The sequence below is a fragment of the Callithrix jacchus genome, chromosome 22, assembly GCF_049354715.1.
Source record: "Callithrix jacchus isolate 240 chromosome 22, calJac240_pri, whole genome shotgun sequence".
In the NCBI taxonomy this organism is placed as follows: domain Eukaryota; kingdom Metazoa; phylum Chordata; class Mammalia; order Primates; family Cebidae; genus Callithrix; species Callithrix jacchus.
The window spans coordinates 4,984,008-5,005,536 of NC_133523.1; the positions used below are offsets into that span (position 1 = coordinate 4,984,008).

At 54.5% G+C, this 21,529-nt stretch overlaps 1 protein-coding gene across 1 annotated transcript in view; it reads right to left on the reverse strand.

Moving 5' to 3' along the window:
• Positions 1 to 21,529, reverse strand: part of PTPRS (protein tyrosine phosphatase receptor type S) — a 134,728-nt gene that overhangs the window by 57,906 nt on the left and 55,293 nt on the right. The window contains exons 2-5 of the mRNA XM_035286282.3: positions 20,958 to 21,142; positions 10,742 to 10,887; positions 9,411 to 9,552; positions 476 to 664 (exon numbers count right to left, since the gene is read on the reverse strand). Coding sequence (XP_035142173.1) covers positions 476 to 664; positions 9,411 to 9,552; positions 10,742 to 10,887; positions 20,958 to 21,048 — 568 coding nt within the window. The 5' untranslated portion in view covers positions 21,049 to 21,142. The remainder of the gene's footprint in view (positions 1 to 475; positions 665 to 9,410; positions 9,553 to 10,741; positions 10,888 to 20,957; positions 21,143 to 21,529) is intronic.

Consider the following 21,529-nt stretch of genomic DNA (forward strand, 5'->3'; position numbering starts at 1 on the left):
GCTATGTTGCCCAGACCGGTCTCAATCTCCTGGCCTCAAGCAAGCCTTCTGCCTTGGCTTCCCAAACGGATTACAGGCATAAGCCGCTGCACCCAGTCCCCTCAGTGGCTTCCTATCACCCATAACTGTCTGTGAGTGACAGTGGTGATCTCACTGCCTGAGCACGGGAGACTCTCTCCCCCAACGACCCTCGAACTCCCCACCCTTGTGTGCGTCTGCAGCTGCTGTATCCTCACTGGCCAGCTCTCTACCACCCTCCATAGCTCCCTAGTACTCCTGCCCGTCTGTGCCCTCTAATATCCCCAGTGTGCAGCTCTGAAGACATCTGCCCCCACTCCCCCAGCGCCAATGGCTGCCGAGGCTACACACGTCTCTGTGTGTCCTCCAGTGGGCCCCAGAGCTTGGGTCCCAGAGATGCTCCCAGCCCCCTGCTACCCTCTGAGGCTCCCACATCCTGTCAGCCACCCACACTCACCCGATCGCAGCTGTTTGATGCGGCCGTTGCTGGCACCAGGGTCCACAGGCAGGAAGTCCTTGAACCAGGTGATCTCAGGGTCGGGGTTGCCGCTGGCCGCGCAGAGCATGGTGGCTGTCCGTGTCCGCTCCACCACCTTCAACTGCGGGCCCATGTCGATGTTGGGGAAGCCGGAGGGAAGCTGGTCCTCTGAGGGCAGAGATGGGCGAGAAACGGGCATGGGCCTGAGCGCTGCAGGACCACGCCTCCAGCCTGGGGCTTGGGGACTGCCTGGCCAGGGATCCTGCTCCTACCTGACTGTGTGACCTCAGCCCTGGGCACCACCCTCTACAGCCAGCTCTTTTTGTTTTGAGACCGGGTCTTGCTCTGTTGCACAGGCTGGAGTGCAGTGGCGTGATCACAGCTCACAGCAGGCTCAACAACCAGGGCTCACGTGATCCTCCTGCCTCAGCCTCCGAGGAGCTGGGACTACAAACACGCACCACCACTCCCGGCTGAGTTTTAAAATTTTTGTAGTGGGGCGGTGGTCTCGCTGTGTTCTCCAGGCTGGTCTCAAATTCGTGGTCCCAAGCGGACCTCCCGCTTCTGCCTCCCAAAGCACTGAGATTATAGGCATGAGCCACCGCACCCAGCGGGGGTCCCTCTTGTGTACAACTGGGAGGCTGGTGTTGGGGAGTTCTCACTGGGGGAGTGACTCTGCTGCCCTGGGGGACACTGGGCGACGTCCAGGAATAGCTGAGGTTGTCAGGACTTGGGGGTGGGTGCTCCTGGAACGGACCGGGTGGCGCTCAGAGACGCTGACCTACAGCCGGACACCTGTACGCACAAACCCGGCTCCAGTGTCCACAGAGTGGAGCAGGTTCATTTCCAGCAACCTGAGGACGCCTTTCTTTTTATCTTTTATTAAATTTTAAAACAGATAGCTCTATCAGCGGGCACAGTGGCTCAGGCCATAATCCCAGCACTTCGGGAGGCTGAAGCAGGAGGATCATTTAAAGCTCGAAGTTTAAGACCCAGCCTGGCCAACATGGTGAAACTCCGTCTGTATTAAAAACAAACATTAGCCGGGCACGGTGGTGAACACTTGTAATCTCAGCTACTCAGGAGGCTGAGGCAGGAGAATCACTTAAACCCGGAGACAGAGGCTGCAGCAAGCTGAGATCATGCTTGCTGGGTGACACTCGAGGCTGGGTGACAGAGTGAGACTCGGTCTCAAAAATAAAAGTAAAATCATAAAATATAGAGACAGGGTCTCACTGTGTTGCCCAGATTGGTCTCAAACTCCTGGGCTCAAGCAGTCCTCCCACTTTGGCCTCCCAGAGCACTGGGACTACAGGTACGAGCCATCATGTCTAGCCTGGAGGATGCCTTTTTTTTTTTTTTTTTGAGATGGAGTGTCACTCTGTCGGCCAGGCTGGAGTACAGTGGCATATACTCACACTGGGGTAATTTGTAATTTTAGTAGAAAAGGGTTTCATCATGTTAGCCAGGCAGGTCTTGAACTCCTGACCTTTTGATCCTCCCAAAGTGCCTAGATTACTGGTGTGAGCCACTGCGCCTACCTGTCTTTCTAAACATAACCCCCCCCTGCTCCCCTGCCATATACCCTTCTGTGGCCCCACCACTCACCAAGAACCCGCCGCCAGCCCCTGCCACCCTGCCTCTTTTTCTCTCTGGCCCAGTCTCGCTGGCCTCCACGGCTCTCAAAGTCATCAAGTCCCCTCCCTTGGGTCATGTGCCTACTGACCGGAACCCCGCCTGGGACTAGCTCCAACTCCCTTGCTGTCAACGCCCCACACTCCCCACCATCCTCTCCGCGGTACGGAACTCTATCTGTAACGGTGCATCCGTGTCACCATGGTGTCCCTAGCACCCAGCCCAGAACTGGACATACAGCAGGCGCTCAATCAATGAACAAACCAACTCAATCCTGGTCGAGCATGCAAGCCTCCAGCACCGTGAGTGGCTCCAGGTCACCAGTGCTGGGGATCTCTCTTGGGTGGTCAGGTTCTAGCTCCCCTCCATGGTAAATGGAGCATGGTGATGGTGGGGAGGGGACAAGGAGGAGAAACTCAGCACCCTGGGGTCTCCGGGTCCCAGAGCTCCCTGATCCGTGGAACCATACTTCTGGACTGAGGTAATGAGACAAGCCAGCTAAGACATGGGCCGGGCGCAGTGGCTCACGCCTGTAATCCCAGCACTTTGGGAGGCCGAGGCAGGCGAATCACAAGGTCAGGAGTTTGAGACCATCCTGACCAACACGGTGAAACCCCGTCTCTACTAAAAATACAGTAATTAGCTGGGCATGGTGGAGGGCGCCTGTAGTCCCAGCTACTCGGGAGGCTGAGGCAGGAGAATCGCTTGAACCTGGGAGGCAGAGGTCGTGGTGAGCTGAGATCATGCCACGGCACTCCAGCCTGGGTGACAGAACGTGACTCTGTCTCAAAAACAAAAAACAAAACAACCACAACAGTGGACTTGGAGGCCTTAGCTGGAGTTGGTGCCGGGGCAGGGGAGGCAGCTCCGAGGCCTCCTAGACAGACCCTCCTGCTCCTGCATTCCTGCTGCCCTCTCTGCGCCCAGACTCCAGGCTCCAGGTCCCCACTGCCCTCTCTCCCTCTCTGCACCCAGACTCCAGGCTCCAGGTTCCCGCTGCCCTCTCCCCCTCTCTGCGCCCAGACTCCAGGGTCCCGTGTCCCCGCTGCCCCCTCTCCCTCTCTCTGCACCCAGACTCCAGGTTCCCGCTGCCCTCTCCCCCTCTCTGCGCCCAGACTCCAGGGTCCCGTGTCCCCGCTGCCCCCCTCTCCCTCTCTCTGCACCCAGACTCCAGGCTCCAGGTCCCCACTGCCCTCTCCCCCTCTCTGCACCCAGACTCCAGGCTCCAGGTCCCCACTGCCCTCTCTCCCTCTCTGCACCCAGACTCCAGGCTCCTGTGTTCCCGCTGCCCTCTCTCCCTCTCTGCACCCAGACTCCAGGCTCCAGGTCCCCGCTACCCCCTCTCCCCCTCTCTGCACCCAGACCCCTGGTTCCCGTGTCCCTGCTGCCCTCTCCCCCTCTCTGCACCCAGACTCCAGGCTCCAGGTGCTCTAACCCTAACATCCTCAGCTCTGCTCCTACCTGTCCTCTTCAATGAACAAAGGGTCCCCTGGGGCGGGATCCACCTCCCCGTGCAAACTAAAATAACCACCAGCCCCCCGTTATGAACTGGCTTGGGTACCCTCCTCTCTAACAGTATGCTGAAGTCCTAACCACTAGAACCTCAGAATGAGACTGGTTTCGGAAACCAGTTAGAGGGGACGTGGGTCAAGATAAAATGAGGTCATTAGGGAGGGCTGCAATCCATCAGGACTAGTGTCCTTATAGGAAATTAGGGCCGGGTGCGGTGGCTCACATCTGTTATTCCAACCTTCTGGGAGGCAGAGGAGGGCAGATCACCTGAGGCCAGGAGTTCGAGACCAACCTGGCCAACATGGTAAAACCCCATCTCGATTAAAAATACAAAAATGAGGCCGGGCGCGGTGGCTCAAGCCAGTAATCCCAGCACTTTGGGAGGCCGAGGCGGGTGGATCACGAGGCCAAGAGATCGAGATCATCTTGGTCAACATGGTGAAACCCCATCTCTGCTAAAAATACAAAAAAATTAGCTGGGCATGGTGGCGCGTGCCTGTAATCCCAGCTACTCGGGAGGCTGAGGCAGGAGAATTGCCTGAGCCCAGGAGGCGGAGGTTGCGGTGAGCCGAGATCGTGCCATTGCACTCCAGCCTGGGTAACAAGAGCGAAACTCCATCTCAAAAAAAAAAAAAAAAAAAAGAAATACAAAAATTAGTTGCACATGGTGGTGTGTGCCTGTAGTCCCAGCTACTCAGGAGGCTGATGCAGGAGAATCGTTTGAACCTGGAAGGTGGAGGTTGCAGTGAGTCTAGATTGTGCCATTGTACTCCAGCCTGGGTGACAGAGCGAGACTCTTGTCTCAAAATAAAATAAAATAAAATAAAATAAATAAGAGATTAGGACACAGCCATGCAGGGGAGACTAACAACCACTCCCCACTCCACCCCGATGGACAAGTCACAAAAAAGCGGCCAGTGGCGGTGTGGTTAAGACCAAGAAATATGCAGCTCCCCTGCATCTGGTAAGAAGGCTGGAGTGGGAAGGGGAAGATAAAAGGCCGCAAATGATGGCTTCAGGGCCACATGAGGCCCCGTGGATGGTTTTGTTAATAAAGTTTTATTGGCACACAGCCACGCCCATTCATTTCTCAGCTTTCCCATCACAACGGCTGAGTTCTGGCTGGTTGCAGAGAGAGAGACCGCCCAGCCTGTACGACCAAAAATATTCACTTTGTGGTGCTCTGGAGAAAAAGCGTGCTCCTTCCCGGTGTAGACGATGCTGCTGTTTGCTTACAGAATACAAACGTATTTGCTTACAAAGGCCCCGAAGGGACATGGGGCAAAGGGGTGGGTGGCTGTGGGCAGAGGTGGGCAGGAGGCTGCCAGCTTGGGAGAAAACTGAGCCCCAGGGAAGCAGCAGGCAGGCAGGATCCAGGGAGAGGTGAGGCCAGAACCAATCCCTGCCTCAATCCAGGCCTTAAATAGGCAGCTGGTCTGCATCTGGTAAGAAGGCTGGCATGGGAGGGGGTAGATAAATGGCCGCAAATGATGTGGCCCTGTGGCTGTTTTTGTTAATAAAGTTTTATTGGCACACACCCAGGCCCATTCACTGCTCAGCTTTCCCGTCACAATGGCAGAGTTTTGGCTTGATGCTGCCCCAGAGACAGAGCAGCAGTTCCAGCCCAGGGGTCACTACTTGGATGGAAAAAGCCCCAGTTGAAAGCCCTGAGCACTAACCGCATCTCAGGCTCTGGGCAGGCAAGGGAGCCGGTGCCCTCTGCCAAGACGTTTTCACAGGGGGGGAAACTGAGGCCCTGGCAAATGCAGACTTGTCCCAGGTCGTACAGCCGGCATATAGCAAGGATTTGAACCCAGGCCTGCCTGAGCTCAGAAGAAGCTGAGCAGGCCCAGCAGCAAAAGCCCACCTCCCAACCAGGTCTGGAGCCATCAGAGACCTGAACGGGGCATGACTGAGTGCTGTCTGAGCTGGCTCAGGCCTCTTTTCCATCCTTCCTGGGCCAGGGACCTGGACGACCTTGAAAGTGGCTCTGACTGGTTCCCGATGACATCATCGGCGTTTCAGGCCAAAATGACTGGGCCTGGATTGGTCTTGGCGCCCACGGCTGGGTCTGTGGGCATCCCTGTGTGTGTCTGTACACGCCCACGTGCCTACGAGGGTGGCTTTGGCTTTGATGAGCAGGACAACCCCAGATTTCGTTCACATGGGGATACATGTGGGCTGCATGTGCGTGCTCACGCTTGCCTGCCCCAGCGCCCACACGTGTCCACGCGTGAGTACTTCCCATGTGTACGGGGCCTCTCGGGGAGTTCCCCTGAGCGTGTGTGGGCAGCAGCCAGCCAGCCAGGGTGCAGAGGGAGGCCTCGGCTGCCTGATGCTACCCAGAGCGCCTAATTAAACAAAAATGTACGTCGAGAACCACACTGCGTTGAGTGCCCAGTTTCTCAGAGTTTCATTAAAATAGGGCGGGAGGTGTGTGCAGGGGTCCACAGTCGGATGGCAGAGGAGGAGGGAGGCAGGGAGCGGTCCCGGCAGTCCCGATGGTCCCCTGCAACTGCTGGTGACCGGCCGGGGGTGCCCGGAGCTCAGGGCAAGGGGGGCTGGGTGGGTCAGGGTATCTGAAGCCGTGAGTCCCAGGCAGGCCTTTCCAGGCACCGAGACAGCAGAGGGAAAAAGAGCGTGGGCGGGCGCGGTGGCTCACACTTGTCATCCCGGCACTTTGGGAGGCTGAGGTGGGTGGATCACCTGAGGTCAGGAGTTCAAGACCAGCCTGACCAACATGGTGAAACCCCGTACCCAAATTAGCTGGAAGTGCTGGTGAGTGCCTGTAATCCCAGCTACTCAGGAGGCAGAGGCAGGAGAATCGCTCGAACCTGGGAGGCGGAGGTTGCGGTGAGCTGAGATCGTGCCACTGCACTCCAGCCTGGGTGACGAGAGCAAAACTCAAGTCTCCAAAAAAACAAAACAAAACAAAAAAAAATGAAAAAAGAAACCAAAAGCATGTGGATGGGCGCAGGGGGCATTTTCCCAGACCCCCAGGGACCAGGCAGTTAATGGCGTCACCCAGGCTGGAGTGCAGTGGCGCAATCTCAGCTCACTGCAGCCTCCACCTCCCAGGTTAAAGTGATATTCCTGCCTCAGCCTCCCAAGTGGCTGGTGTTACAGGTGCCCACCACGTCGGCTATTTTTTTGTTATTTTTAGTAGAGCTGGGGTTTCACCATGTTGGCCAGGCTAGTCTCAAACTCCTGACCTCAAGTAGTCCACTTGCCTCAGCCTCCCAAAGCGCTGGGATTACAGGCCGAAGCACACGGCCGTTCTGAGACAGGGATCCTGTGTGACTGACGGGTCACAAGCCTGTGATGCCTCCTCCCAGGGTTCCATGCTGGTCACAGCTGGGCTGCCCTGGAGGACATTAAAATAGCCTCACCCTGGGAAGCCATGTGCAGGGGTCACCTCCCAGCTAATGGCTGGCACTGGCTCCTATTCATGGTTGGGAGGTCCCTGCAGGTGACAGGTGAAGCCCACCCACCTGAGGGCTGCAGACGGACCTTACTAAAGCAGAATCCTAGCAGAGGTGGGCATAAGCATGCGGAGGCCGAGCTGACCACACGGCCCTGTGCTAACCCCCCTGCGTCACTCACGCATCCGGTTCATGATGAGAACCATCATTACCTGATTTTATTTTCATTCATTCACTGATTCTGAGACGGAGTCTTGCTCTGTTGCTCAGGCTGGAACACAGTGGCGCGATCTCAGCTCACTGCAACCTCTGCCTCCTGGGTTCAAGCAATTCTCCTGCCTCAGCCTCCCAAAGTGCTGGGATTACAGGCATGAGCCACTGCGCCCAGCCATTTATTTATCTATTCAGTCATTCATTTTGAGACAGGACTTTTGCTCTTGTCGCCCAGACTGGAGCGCAATGCTGTGATCTTGGCTAACTGCAACCTCTGCCTCCTGGGTTAGGGCAATTCTCTTGCGTCTGCCTCCCGAGTAGCTGGGATTACAGGCGCACGTCACCACGCCCAGCTAATTTTTTGTATTTTTAGCAGAGACGGGGTCTCAAACTCCGGACCTCGTGATCCATCCACCTTGGCCTCCCGAAGTGCTGGGATTACAGGCGTCAGCCCCTGCACCTGGCCTGACTTTAGAGATGAGAAAACTGCAGCTCAGAAAGGTTCATTCATCTGCCCTAGGTCACACAGCAACCAAGTGGCAGCCAGGACTTGAGCTCCACAGTGGGGGCCCAGAGGTAAAACCACATTACAAAGGAGAAGGGAGCGCAGGGTGGCTGGGCAAGGGGTTTGCAGAAATAAGGCTGAGCAAGAATGTGTTCCGAAAACTGCTTCCTCATCACAAAACAGATCATTCAGACAGCCCCCTATGAATCCCTTGTGCCTCATTCAAGAAACGCACCTAGGCTGCATGCGGTGGCTCAAGCCTGTAATCCCAGCACTTTGGGAGGCCGAGGCGGGTGGATCACGAGGTCAAGAGATCGAGACCATCCTGGTAAACAAGGTGAAACCCCGTCTCTACTAAAAATACAAAAATTAGCTGGGCACGGTGGCGCGTGCCTGTAATCCCAGCTACTCGGGAGGCTGAGGCAGGAGAATCGCCTGAACCCAGGAGGCGGAGGTTGCGGTGAGCCGAGATCACGCCATTGCACTCCAGCCTGGGTAACAAGAGCAAAACTCAATCTTAAAAAAAAAAAAAAAAAAGAAAGAAACGCACCTACGCTGCATGCGGTGGCTCACACCTGTGATCTCAGCACTTTGGGAGGCTGAGGCAGGCAGATCACCTGAGGTCAGGAGTTGAAGACCAGCCTGGCCAACATGGTGAAACCCCATCTCTACTAAAAATACAAAAATGAGTCAGGCATGGTGGCGCAGGCCTGTAATCCCAGCTACTCGGGAGGCTGAGGCAGGAGAATCGCTTGAACTCAGGAGGCAGAGGTTGCAGTGAGCTGAGATCACGCCACTGCACTCCAGCCTGGGCAACAAAGCAAGACTCTATTTCAAAAAAAAAAAAAAGAATTACATCTCAACAAGGCCAGCAGCCCATGTGAATGCCTGGGGAAGCGGCGCAGCTGTTTCTGCTTACCTAGCATCCGTTTATCTTTTATTTTTTGTAGGGATGGGGTCTTGATATGTTGCCCAGTCTGTTCTCACAAGTGATCTTCCCACCTCAGCCTCCCAAAGTGCTGGGAGTACAGGTGTGAGCTACCATGCCCAACCCTGTTTATCCTTATTCCTTTAAGGGAACCACAATCCCGCTCGGCTTCAGGGAGGAGTCCAGCCAATGAGAATGCTTGTTCCTCCTGAGTCACAGTGATTGGTTCAGGGAGGGGCGTGGGATCCACGTTCCCTCAGGGAATAAGGATGAATCCAATACAGAAGGAAACAAAGCCAAGAGGCAGAGTGAGCACTGAGAAAATGCAATGAGCCCCTGGATCCAGCTGAACCTGAAGCCAGCCACTCCAGGGCCTTTTAATTCTATGCATCAATCATCTTTCTCCCTTGAACCCGTATCAGTTAGATCAGACTCTTGTCATCAGAAGCACATGATCAAGATTATAAATCAGGATGATTCTAGTCTCCCGATTCCTTTCTTTCTTACAAAGGCACAATAACTCCCCGCCAGGAGGCTCTAGGCCCCGACGGTGTTACTGGTTGGAGAAGGGAGATCAAGGTCCTCCCAAAAATACCCAAAGCAGGAGGGTTGAGGGGTCACTTTCATGTATTCCTTCGGTGCCTGTCCTCAAAGCCCAGACCCCGGTTCATCCTCCTCCCGCTGCAGGGAGCCCAATACCTCGGAGGACAGTGAGCTTGGCATGGACTGTGATCTCCCCAACCGAGTTCTGGGCCACACACTCGTACACGTTTTCATCCCGCGGTGTCCTCAGCGGCTGGATCCTCAGCACTGCCCCGGCACTCTCATCAAACTCAATCGTCTGCCATGGGCAGGGGAAAAAGGACAGTGTGAGGCTGGGGTCCCAGGAAGGTTCCTGTCTGGGCTAGGCTGTAGGGGGATGGCAGTCAGCCCATGACCCTGGGGGTGACTGGGAATGAGCTGGAGGCTGTATGTGCTTGTGTGTAGGTGCACGGTATAAACGCGCTCGAAGCAGAGACCCGGTTTGGGTACATATAAAAACAGGGTGGCCAGGCATAGTGGCTCACGCCTGTAATCCCAGCACTTTAGGAGGCCGAGGCAGGTGGATCACGAGGTGTGGAGATCAAGACCAGCCTGACCAACATGGTGAAATCCCGTCTCTACTAAAAATACAAAATTAGGCTGGGCATGGTGCCTCACATCTGTAATCCCAGCACTTTGAAGAGTATGAGACCAACCTGACCAACATGGAGAAACCTGTCTCTACTAGAAATACAACATTAGCCGGGTGTGGTGGCACGTGCCTGTAATCCCAGCGACTCAGGAGGCTGAGGCAGGAAAACTGCTTGAACCCAGGAGGCAGAGGCCGTGGTAAACCAACATTGCACCACTGCACTCCAGCCTGGGCGACAAGAGCAAAACTCCTTCTTGAAAAAATTAAAAAATTCAAAATTAGCCAGGCATGGTGGCACATGGCTGTAATCCCAGCTACTCAGGAGGCTGGAGCAGGAGAATCACTTGAACCTAGGAGGTGGAGGTTGTGGTGAGCCGAGATTGCGTCACTGCACTCCAGCCTAGTGACAGAGTGGGACTCTGTCTTTAAAAAAAAAAAAAAAAAAGAGAGCAAAGAACAGGGTGTTGTGTGCGTGTATGAGGGTGACAAACGTGTGTAAGCCCATGTGACAGGCTTGCAAAGGCATGTGCAGACACGCTGAATGTGGCGACGTGTGTGTGATCGCGTGTGTTTCCAGAGTTGTAAAGATCCTTCTGTGTGCACGGGTGCTGTGCCCACCGTGTTGTGAAGAAGACTCGGAGAGGGCTTGCCTGAGGCCACACAGAACCGACCTGGCAGAGCAAGTAAGATGGGCGGGGCCCGGACTGGAGGCTGCGCCCCCAGGCCTGCCTGGCTACCGATGCCTGCACTCCCCCCACCCCTCTGAAGTGTCCACTCTGCTTTCTGTGGCTGAGGTGCTGTGGCCCTGTCTTGGGGGAGTGTTGACCCCAGGCTGCCTCCCCTGACCCCAACTCACCTCAAAGCGCTGAGAGTTGACCTTCTTGCCCTTCTTGTTCCAGGTCACTCGTGGCTTGGGGTCGCCCGTGGCCTGACACACGAAAGAGGCCACACCCCCCGACACGCCGATCTGGTCCTTGGGTTCTTTGATAAACCGGGGGGGCTCTGGGGATACAGCAGGAAGAGGGGGAGCGGGTGGGTCCAGGCATCTGGCTAGGATCCCATGGAGCCACCAACACCTGCCCTCCACCCACTGCCATGTGGCCAACGGAGAGACGCAGAGGAAAGCAAGGATGACAGTGGACACCCTCCTGCCATGCCCCCCCCACCACGGTACCCACATACCCCCCACCCTGCCTGCAACAGCCACACCTGCTCAGGCACAGTGCCACTGGGAAAGATGGAAGGAAGACCCCCGAGATGTGGGCATTCCTAAACTCAGCACTGGGAGCCCCTCCACGGTGACCAGCCAAACCCTGGAGGGCCCTGAAAACACTTGATGGAAGATAATTTGGTCTAATTCCCTGGTGAGATGTGGGGAAACTGAGGCACCCAGCATGGAAGTGACCATGGGCTGGCCAGAGCCAGCATTCAAACCCAGAGCTCCAGCTTCTCAGGAGGCATCCAGGAGGCGGCAGGACACGAGGGGTCAGTGCCCAGGAGACTGGTCCGAGCTGGAGGCAGGGGCTCAGAAAGGGTGAGTAATGTATTTTTTTCTTTTTTTAAAATTGTACTTTAAGTTGGGGTTTGTGTGCAGAACATGCAGGTTACATAGGTACACACGTGCCATGGTGGTTGGCTGCCTCCATCACCGCGTCATCCAATGCTATTCCTCCCCTAGGCCCCTACTCCCCGACAAGCCCCAGTGTGTGATGTTCCCCTCCCTGGGTCCATGTGTTCTCATTGTTCAACTCCCACTGATGAGTGAGAACGTGTGGTGTCTGGTTTTCTGTTCCTGTGTCAGTTTGCTGACATTGATGGTTTCCCGCTTCATTCATCTCCCTGCAAAAGACATGAACTCATCCTTTTTTTATGGCTGCATAGTATTCCACGGTGTGTATGTGCCACATTTTCTTTATCCAGTCTATCATCGATGGGCATTTGGGGTGGTTCCAAGTCTTTGCTGTTGTGAACAATGCTGCAATAAACACACGTGTGCATGTGTCTTTATAATAGAATGATTTATAATCCTTCGGGTATATACCCAGTAATGGGATTGCTGGGTCAAATGGTATTTCTAGTTCTATATCCCTGAGGAATCGCCACACTGTCTTCCACAATTGTTGAACTAATTTACACGCAAGAGGGAGTAATGTTTAACCTCTCCAACAGCACAGAGGGGCAGTGCCATCCTGATCCATTTTCTTTTTTTTGAGACAGAGTCTCACTCTGTTGCCCAGGCTGGAGTGCAGTGGCATGATCTTGGCTCACTGCAATATCCACCTCCCGGGTTAAGCGATTCTCCTGCCTCAGTATCTGAATAGTTGGGAGTACAGGTGCGTGCTACCACACTCAGCTAATTTTTTGTGTTTTTAGTAGAGACAGGGCTTCACTGTGTTAGCCAGGATGGTCTCGATCTCCTGTCTCCTGACTTCGTGATCTGCCTACCTCGGCCTCCCAAAGTGCTGGGATTACAGGTGTGAGCCACCGCGCCCAGCTTTCTTTTTAAAGAGAGAGGGATTCACTCTGTTACTCGGACTGGAGTGCAACGGCATGATCTTGGCTCACTGCAGCCTAGACCTCCCAGACTCAAGCAATCCTCCCGCCTCAGCCTCCCAAGTACCTGGGACTACAGGTGAATGCCATCATACCTGTAATCTCAGCACTTTGGGAGGCCAACGCTGGTGGATCACTTGAGGTCAGGAGTTCGAGACCAGCCTGGCCGACATGGTGAAACCTCATCTCTACTAAAGAAACAAAAATTAGCCAGGTGTAGAAGTGGGCGCCTGTAATCTCAGCTACTCGGGAGGCTGAGGCAGGAGAATTGCTTGAACCCAGGAGACGGAGGCTGCAGTGAGCCAAGATCATGGCATTGCACTCCAACCTGGGCAACAGAGTGAGACTCTGTCTCAAAAAAAAAAAGAAAAAAAAAAAAAAGAAAATGGATCAGGATGGCACTGCCCCTCCATGCTGTTGGAGAGGTTAAATATTACTGCATCTCAAAAAAAAAAAAAAAAAAAAATTACAGAGACAGGTCTCACTCTGTTGCCCAGGCTTGGTCTGGACCTCCCATCTTGGCCTCCCAAGTAGCTAGGACTACAGCTGCATGTCACCACACCTGGCTAATTTACTTATTTTTTAGAGATCTCCCTATGTTGTCCAGCTGGGTCTCAAACTCCTAGCCCTGAGCAGTCCTCCAAATGCAGCCTCCCAAGTTGCTGGATTTATAGGCGTGAACCACCATCCCCGGCTCTGCAATCCCCATTTTACATGTGAGGAAACCGAGGCACGAACCAGACAAGAGACTTAGTTTGGCTGGACACACACCGCCAGGCGGCAGCTGAGCTGAACACGCTCCTTAGAACCAGGCCGGCGTTCACACCACGTTCTCCACCCTCCGTGACAATCTGATGGATTCAGTCTCTGCAACAAAGTCTGGAGTAGGAGTGTTTTTTGGGTTTTTGAGATGAAGTCTCGCTGTGTCACCAGCCTGGAGTGCAGTGGTGCAATCTCAGCTCGCTGCAATCTCTGCCTCCCGGTTCAAGAAACTCTCCTGCCTCAGTTTCCTGAGTAGATAGGGTTACAGGCATGCGCCACCACGTCTGGCTAATTTTTTTTGTATTTTTAGTAGACATGGGGTTTCACCATGTTGGCCAGGCTGGTCTCGAACTCCTGACCTCAAGTGATCCACCTGCCTCGGCCTCCCAAAGTGCTGGGATTACAGGTGTGAGTCACTATGCCCGGCGTGGAGTATGAGTGTTTTAACACCCTAGAGCAACCTCAGCAAGCTGCACCTGGGACAGACTACAGTCTGGGAGAATTCATTAGCATTGTTTTCTTTTTATTGACTATTTTTACAGTAACCTTTGACTCTCCCAGAGGGATATCAGATTTCCCTTTAGCTAAATGTTACAATGTATCCCCAAGATGAATGGAGCTCCTGCTGAGATTTTTATCAACACACTCAAAGACTGCTGCAGACTTACAACAGCCCTCAGGTCACAACCTATGTATCCAACAGAAAGGGACTGATCAAATGAATGCCAGGCTGTCTACACAGCAGAGTACCATGTAAGTTTAAAAAGGGGGCAAGGATGCTTCTTCTGTGTGAGATAGGGACTCACTCTTCACCCAGGCTGGAGTGCAGTGGCACAAACACAGCTCACTGCAGCCTCAACTTCCCAGGCTCAAGCGATCCTCCCACCTCAACCTCCTGAGTGACATGACCACAGTCACATGCCACCATATCCAGCTAATTTTTGCACTGAGTTTTGCCATGTTGCCCAGGCTGGTCTTGAACTCCTAGCCTCAAGCAATCCTCTCACCTCAGGATGCCTTTTATTTATTTATTATGGGGGCAGGATCTCACTGTCACCCAGGCTCAAGGGCAGGGCACGATCTCGGCTCACTGCAACCTCCGCCTCCCGGGTTCAAGCGGATTCTCCTGCCTCAGCCTCCTGAGTAGTTGGGGTTACAGGCTCACACCACCGTGCCCTGCTAATTTTTGTATTTTTGGTAGAGACAGAGTTTCCCTATGTTGGCCAGGCTGGTCTTGAACTCCTAACCTCAGGTGATCCACCCGCCTCAGCCTCCCAATGTGCTGGGATTACAGGCATGAGCCACAGTGCCCAGCAAGGATGCTTTTTAAAATGAACTACTAGGGTAGGAACAAGAAGACATACTATTAGATGGGAGTGGGGGGCGGTGGTAAGCAAGAGGTAATAAAATACAGCAAATGCTACTGTTATATGACTTTTAAAAATAAACAAACAGGGCCAGGCGTGGTGGCTCACACTGTAATCCGGCACTTCGGGAGGCCGAGGCGGGCGGATCAGGGGGCCGAGAGATTGAGAACCATCCTGGCCAACACGGTGAAACCCCGTCTCTACTAAAAATACAAAAAAATTAGCCAGGCGTGGTGGTGTGTGCCTGAGTCCCAGCTACTCGGGAGGCCGAGGCCGGAGAACTGCTTTAAACTGGAAAACGGAAGTTGCAGTGAGCCGAGATCACGCCACTGCACTCCAGTCTGGCGACAGAGCGAGACTCTGTCCCAAAATAAATTAAATACTTAAATCGAAAAAGGGAAAGGCTGTGTGTATGTCTAGAAACAGTGCTGCCTCCAGGGGCTGAGTGGCTGCACACAGGGGCCTCTGCATTGGGACCTCTTTAGATTTAGAACTAAAGACAAATTGAAGAAGTTATTTTTCTTATTTTCGTTTTTTCTTATTTACTTATTATTATTATTTGCAGAGACAGGGTCTCATTCTCTCGCCCAGGCTGGAGTGCAGTGGTGCAATCATAGCTCACTGCAGCCTCAAACTCCTCGGCTCCAGGGCTCCTCTGGCCTGAGTCTCCTGAGTAGCTGGGACCACAGACGCGTGCCACCACACCCAGCTAATTTTTAATCTTTTGTAGAGACAGGGTCTCACTACATTGCCCAGGCTGGTCCGGAACTCCCGGGCTCAAACAATCCTCCCACCTCAGCCTCCCAAGGCTCTGGAATTAGCGGTATAAGCCACCGTGCCCAGCTCAATTTATTTTAAAAAATAAAATTGCTTAAATAAAAAAGTGAGCTGATTAAAGAAAAAAATGGAGTAAAAAAATGTTTAAGGCTGGGCGTGGTGGCTCACGTAATTCCGGCACTTTGGGGAGGCAGGTGGATCTCCTGAGGTCGGGAGTTCGGGAGCAGCCTGACCAACATGGAGAAACTCCATCTCTACTAAAAATACAAAATTAGCTGTGCGTGGTGGCACATGCCTGTAATTTCAGCTACTTGGGAGGCTGAGGCAGAAGAATCGCTTGAACCAGGGAGGCAGAGGTTGTGATGAGTGGAGATCGCGCCACTGCACTCCAGCCTGGGCAACGAGAGCAAAACTCTGTCTCAAAAAAAAAAGGAAAAAAGAATTTTTTTTAAAAGTTAAATTTTGGTGTCTGAGGAGAGGCAGAAGGCTAACAACTCACACTTGAGCAACGCTCGGACTTTGAACCCCTATGACCAACTGGAAATGGGTGGAGGAGTCCAAGAGCCATGCAGATTCACTGGAAAAGTTCTGGAAAGTTCCAGCTATTCAGAAGCCCAGAGAGGCCTGAAGAAGACCTGAGGTTCCAAGTCTAGGTCCCTATGGACCCCAACACCTCCCATCCATGGCATGGGCTGGGCTTTAAACAGAGTTCCCCAGTGGTCTGACCAACCTCACCTCTCACCTGTAGCTCTGCTCCTGTTGATATAACCATGTGTGTCTGCTTGGATCATCTGTCTCAAAAGCCACTAGACCTGGCCGGGTATGGGACTCACACCTGTAATCACAGCACCTTGGGAGGCTGAGGCGGGTGAATGACCTGAGTTTAGGAGTTTAGGACCAGCCTGGCCAACATGGAGAAACCCCATCTCTACTAAAAATACAAAAATTAGCTGGGCGTAGTGGCAGACACCTGTAATCCCAGCTACTTAGGAAGCTGAGGCAGGAGAATTACTTGAACCCCGGAGGCAGAGGTTGCAGTGAGCTAGATTGCGTCACTGCAACCCAGCCTGACAAGAGCGAAACTCCATCTCAAAAAAAAAGAAAAAAAAGAAAGTCAGTAGCCCCCTAGGAATACTCCATGGCCTCCCTTAACTTTTTTTTTTGGGAGACGTAGTCTCGCTCTGTTTTCCAGGCTGGAGTGCAATGTGCAATCTTGGTTCACTGCAACCTCCGCCGTCTGGATTCCAATGATTCTCCTGCCTCAGCCTCTCAAGTGGCTGGGACTACGGGAGCCTACCACCACACGCAGCTGATTTTTGTATTTTTAGTAGAGATGGGGTTTCACCATGTTAGTGAGGCTGGTCTCGAACTTTTGACCTCAAATCGTTCACCCACCTCGGCCTCCCAAAGTGCTGGGGTTACAGGTGTGAAGCGTTGCGCCCGGCCCCTCGACTCCTATGGATCTTTCTGAGACAGTAGCAGTCAATCCCACTGTACAAACTAAGGGACATTAATGGCTTCGTGGAACTCAGGGTCCACAGAGCGCAGAGCTCAGAGGCTGGGCATGGTGGCTCACGCCTGTCATCCCAGCAGTTCGGGAGGCTGAAGTCAGGAGTTCGAGACAAGCTGAACATGGTGAAACCCCGTCTCTGCCAAAAATAGAAAAATGAGCCGGGCGTGGTGGTGGGCACCCGTAATCCCAGCTACTCGGGAGGCTGAGGCAGGAGGATCACTCGAATCCAGGGGGCAGAGGTTGCAGTGAGCTGAGATCACGTCGCTGCATTCCAGCCTGGGTGACAGAGCGAGACTGCATTTAAAAAAAAAAAAAAAACCACAAAAAAGAAAACAGAGCTCAGAAGTTAACAGCGCTGGAATTTGAACCCGGGCCTTGCCTCCAAGCCCACATCTTATGGCCCTTCTACAGCCAGACTCTGAGCCTGATTAGGCCAGCTGTTTTGTTCCACACTGAGTCCCAGGCTGGGCCTGTCCCCTCCTTCTGGCCTCAGGAGTGGTGACCTGGGGCCATGTGTCCTCAGCCAAGGACATGAGGAAAAGTCACTGTGGCCGGGTCAAGAATGTGTCTTCTGGTAAAGATCCCTCCCTCCAGAGCTGCTGGAAGGAAGGACAGAAGCTGGCTGCGGGTAGAGACACGTCCAGCTGCCTGTCTGACCTGGAGCCAGAACATGCCCCTTGCCCCCAGCAATGCAGCGAGCAAGACCAGGCGGGTGCTGCAATCAGCCAGTCTGTGTCGCTCTTCCTCCTCCTCCTCTCATCTGGCAGCGTCAACCTCAGCTCGGCCAGCACCTCCCCTGGGGAGCCTTCTTGGATTACTGCAGGCCGGGTCAGGAGTCCCTTATGTCCCCACCACAGCCTGGGCATCCCTGCACAGGGATGAAATGCCCGCTTATGTGACTCTTAGCAGAAAGGCCCAGGGACAGCCTTGCTTCCCTGGGACCTCAGACTTCCTCCCGGTGTCTGGTGATTCTTGAGAAAATGGAGCTCCCAACTTCACGGCCTGCTCACGGACTTGGAGGGGTTCTGCTTCTTGGAAGCACCCCCACACCCTGCAGAGCAGAGCCCTCTCCGTCTCCTCCAGGCAGCTTAGGGATCTGAGCCAGCCTGGAAGAGCTGTCTCTGCCCACTGTGTCCCGTTAGAAAATGCCTAGTGGATGCTTGGAATCTCTCCTTTGGACAAACCTTACCCACCTTTTCTTGGCAAAGGGGCTGAGATACAGGAAGGACCCCTCAGGGCCTTGAGAAGGGGCTGCCTGCAGCTCGAGAGGCACAAAGACATGCCATGGGCCAGGCTTCAAGCCCGTGGCTGGGAGGACCAAAACAGAGGCTCAGGAAGGTGAAGGGGCCATGCACAGCGACTCATGCCTGTAATCCCGGCACTTTGGGAGGCCGAGGAGGGCGGATCACCGGAGGTCAGGAGTTCGAGACCAGCCTGGCCAACATGGCAAAACCCAGTCTCTACTCAAAATACAAAAATTGGCCGGGCATGGTGGTGCATGCCTGTAAACCCAGCTGCTCGGAGGTTGAGGCAGGAGAAGCCCTTGAACCTGGGGGGTGGAGGCTGCAGGGTGAGCTGAGACTGCACCAGTGAACTCCAGCCTGGGAGACAGAGCAACTACAAAAAGGTGACGGGACCTGAGTTTCATCACAGGGCGTGAGATGGGCAGGGACGGGACTGCAACCCACACCCACCCGGTGCCAGCACCCTGAAAATAACACAGGCTGAATAAAGGGGGTTGTGGGTCCTTACTGACCCCAAGAACAGTGGGTGTCCCTGTTTCTTAGATGAAGATACAGAAGTTCACGTGGTGAGGCCAGGATCAAAACAGTCAGGAAGGGAACCCAGCTGTCTCTGGAGGCCCCGGCGCCCGAGCCTCCCACTCTGCGGCCTGGCTTGGCCCCGTCTCTGTTTTTCCATTTCAGATTCTGCAGATGAGAATCCAGTGCCAGAGCTGGTGACCCACCCACCCTGACCCCTCCAACCCCGCCCCAGGGCCGGCCCCACGGCATCCTGGGAAGGCCCCACTGGACCTGAGGTGATCTCTGGAGCAGAAATTGTTCCCCCACACCTGCAATCCCAGCACTTTGCCTGTGAGGCCGAGGCGGGTGGATCATTTGAGCTCAGGAGTTCGAGACCAGCCTGGTCAACATGGTGAAACCCCATCTCTACTAAAAATACAAAAGTTAGCAGGGCAGGGTGGTGAGCACCCTCACCAGCTACTTGGGTGGCTCAGGCAGGCACGAGAATCATTTGGACCTGGGAGGTGGAGGTTGCAGTGAGCCGAGATCACACCATTGCACCCCAGCCTGGGCAACAGAGTGAGACTGCCTCAAAAAACAAAACAACGGAACAGCTGAGGTGCTCGGTGCTGAAGGTCAGACGGCCCCACACCCCACTGCAGGGGAGACCGAGGCCAGGAGGACTCAGGCCCTGGAGGCGGCCAGACTGCGCACCGTGCAGCCGCGCCTGGCTTCTGCGTGAGGGAACCTGGTCATCGAGATCTTGGCCTGTGGCACCAGCAGCTCAGGTTCAAATGGCCACTCTGGTTCACGGTGGCTCACGCCTGTAATCCCAGCACGGTGGGAGGCAGAGGCCCTTCAGCCCATGTCTTCTTTTTCTGAGACAAGGTCTTGCTCTGCTGCCCAGGCTGGAGGGCAGTGGTGCGGTCGGTTTCCACAGGCGTACGATGGGGGTGCTGATAATCACGCTCACCTCATCAGGGTGTGGTGGGTGATCTGAATGCAGATGGCATTTACTAAAAAACAGCACGAGACCGGATGCCGTGGCTCCTACCTGTAATTCTAGCGCTTTGGGAGGCCAAAGCAGGTGGACTGCTTGAGCTCCGGAGTTCGAGACCAGCCTGGGCAACATCGTGAAGCCCCCACTTCTCTACAAAAATTTTTAAAAATTAGCCGGGCATGGAGGCGCATGCCTGTAGTCCCAGCTACTTGGGAGGCTGAGGTGGGAGGATTGCCTGAGCCTGAGAGGCAGAGGTTGCAGTCGGCCGAGATCATGCCACTGCACTCCAGCCTGGGGGACAGAGCCAGACCCCATCTCAGAAGAAAAACCAACAATGAGGAAAAAACAGCATGAAAACAAGAAAAAGCATGGATGAATGAAGCAGGGATGTATGTCTCCGTTTTGCTAAGTGGCGGTAATACGTATGTTTGCGGCGACGCAGCAGCGGGCAGGGGCTTATGACACGTCCACGTCACGACAATGCCGGATGCGGATGATGTTATGAGCCCTGTGACAGTAGTGAGGGAGGCTGAGCCAACAGCCCTCGGGTGCACAGCAGGCTGGCAGCAGAAACCCAGCCTCTTCCCCTACTGCCCTGACCCCGTGTCCCCATGGGCCTGAGTGATGCCTTCTCTAGGTCCTTCATGGTGGGGTGAGTCTTGGCACTGGGCCCCAAACGGACCCTCACCCTCCTCACGTTACAGCCAGAAATGCAGCCTTGCCCATCTCTCAACCTCTTTCATCTCCAGCCTTCCTGGGTGCTGTCATCCTGACCAGGAACGGCTTTTCCATAGGTGAACTCCTGTACACCCACAAAACCCCAGCCCCAATGCCCTGTCTCCCAAGAAGCCTCCCTTGGCTCCATCTGAGACAGTCTGTCTGCCTGTGTGTCTGCCAACAGGTGTCGGTACTGCCCACCGCAAGGAAAGGGGAATTCTGCGGCTCACTAAGGAATGACCTCAAGGAAGTCCTTGTGTCTTCTGAGCCTCGTTTTCCCTCATTGGGAAAGGAAAGTAACAGAACCAGCAGCCCGGGTTTGGGTCAGGCTCAAGGGAGAGGAAGCAGGTGAAATCCGTGCTTAGCACGGAGCCTGGTGCCGATGCTGGGGAGACAGACGCCATCGGCATTACTGTCACCGCCTCATGAACACCATCATTATTGTTCATCTCTGCATGTCTTAGGGCTCAGCACACAGCCCTCAGCATTCAGCCTCCTTCATGGGACATAAAAATTCCATTTGGCTAAATGGGGCGCCCCAGGCAGGAGGTGGAGAAGCATGCTCACACACACACTCCCTGCCATAAATGCACAGGTAAACAAACACGCGGAGCCCCGCACACCCCGAGCCGGCTTCTTACCTTCGGCTGCACAGCCTCCGACAAGCAGCACCACAAGGAGGCCCATGGGACCAACCACAGACACCACGCCAGGGCCCCAGGCGGGCGCCATGCTTGGCAGCGACCTCCGATCTCCGCCCTGGAGGGGGATGGCCCCCCAGTCCCTCACAGAGAGGCCTCGAGCCGAGCGTCAGATGGGGCAGCGTCTGCAGAGACAATGGAGGGCTGTGAGAGCTGACCGGGGAAAAGCCAGGAGACCTTCATGGAGGAGGTAGCGGGAGGGTCACATGGGGCAGGGGAGGGTCCTGTGGGGCTGGTCATGGGACCTGGGGAAAGATCATGGAGTAATGGGATGGAATGAAAGTTCTGGGCCCGGCCGGGCGCCGTGGCCCACACCTGTAATCCCAGCACTTTGGGAGGCTGAGGCAGACGGATCACGAGGTCAAGAGATCAAGGCCATCTATCTTGGCCAACATGGTGAAACCCCATCTCCACCAAAAGTACAAAAATCAGCCAGGCATGGTGGCACGTGTCTGTAGTCCCAGCTACTCAGGAGGTTGAGGCAGGAGAATCGCTTGAACCTGGGAAGCGGA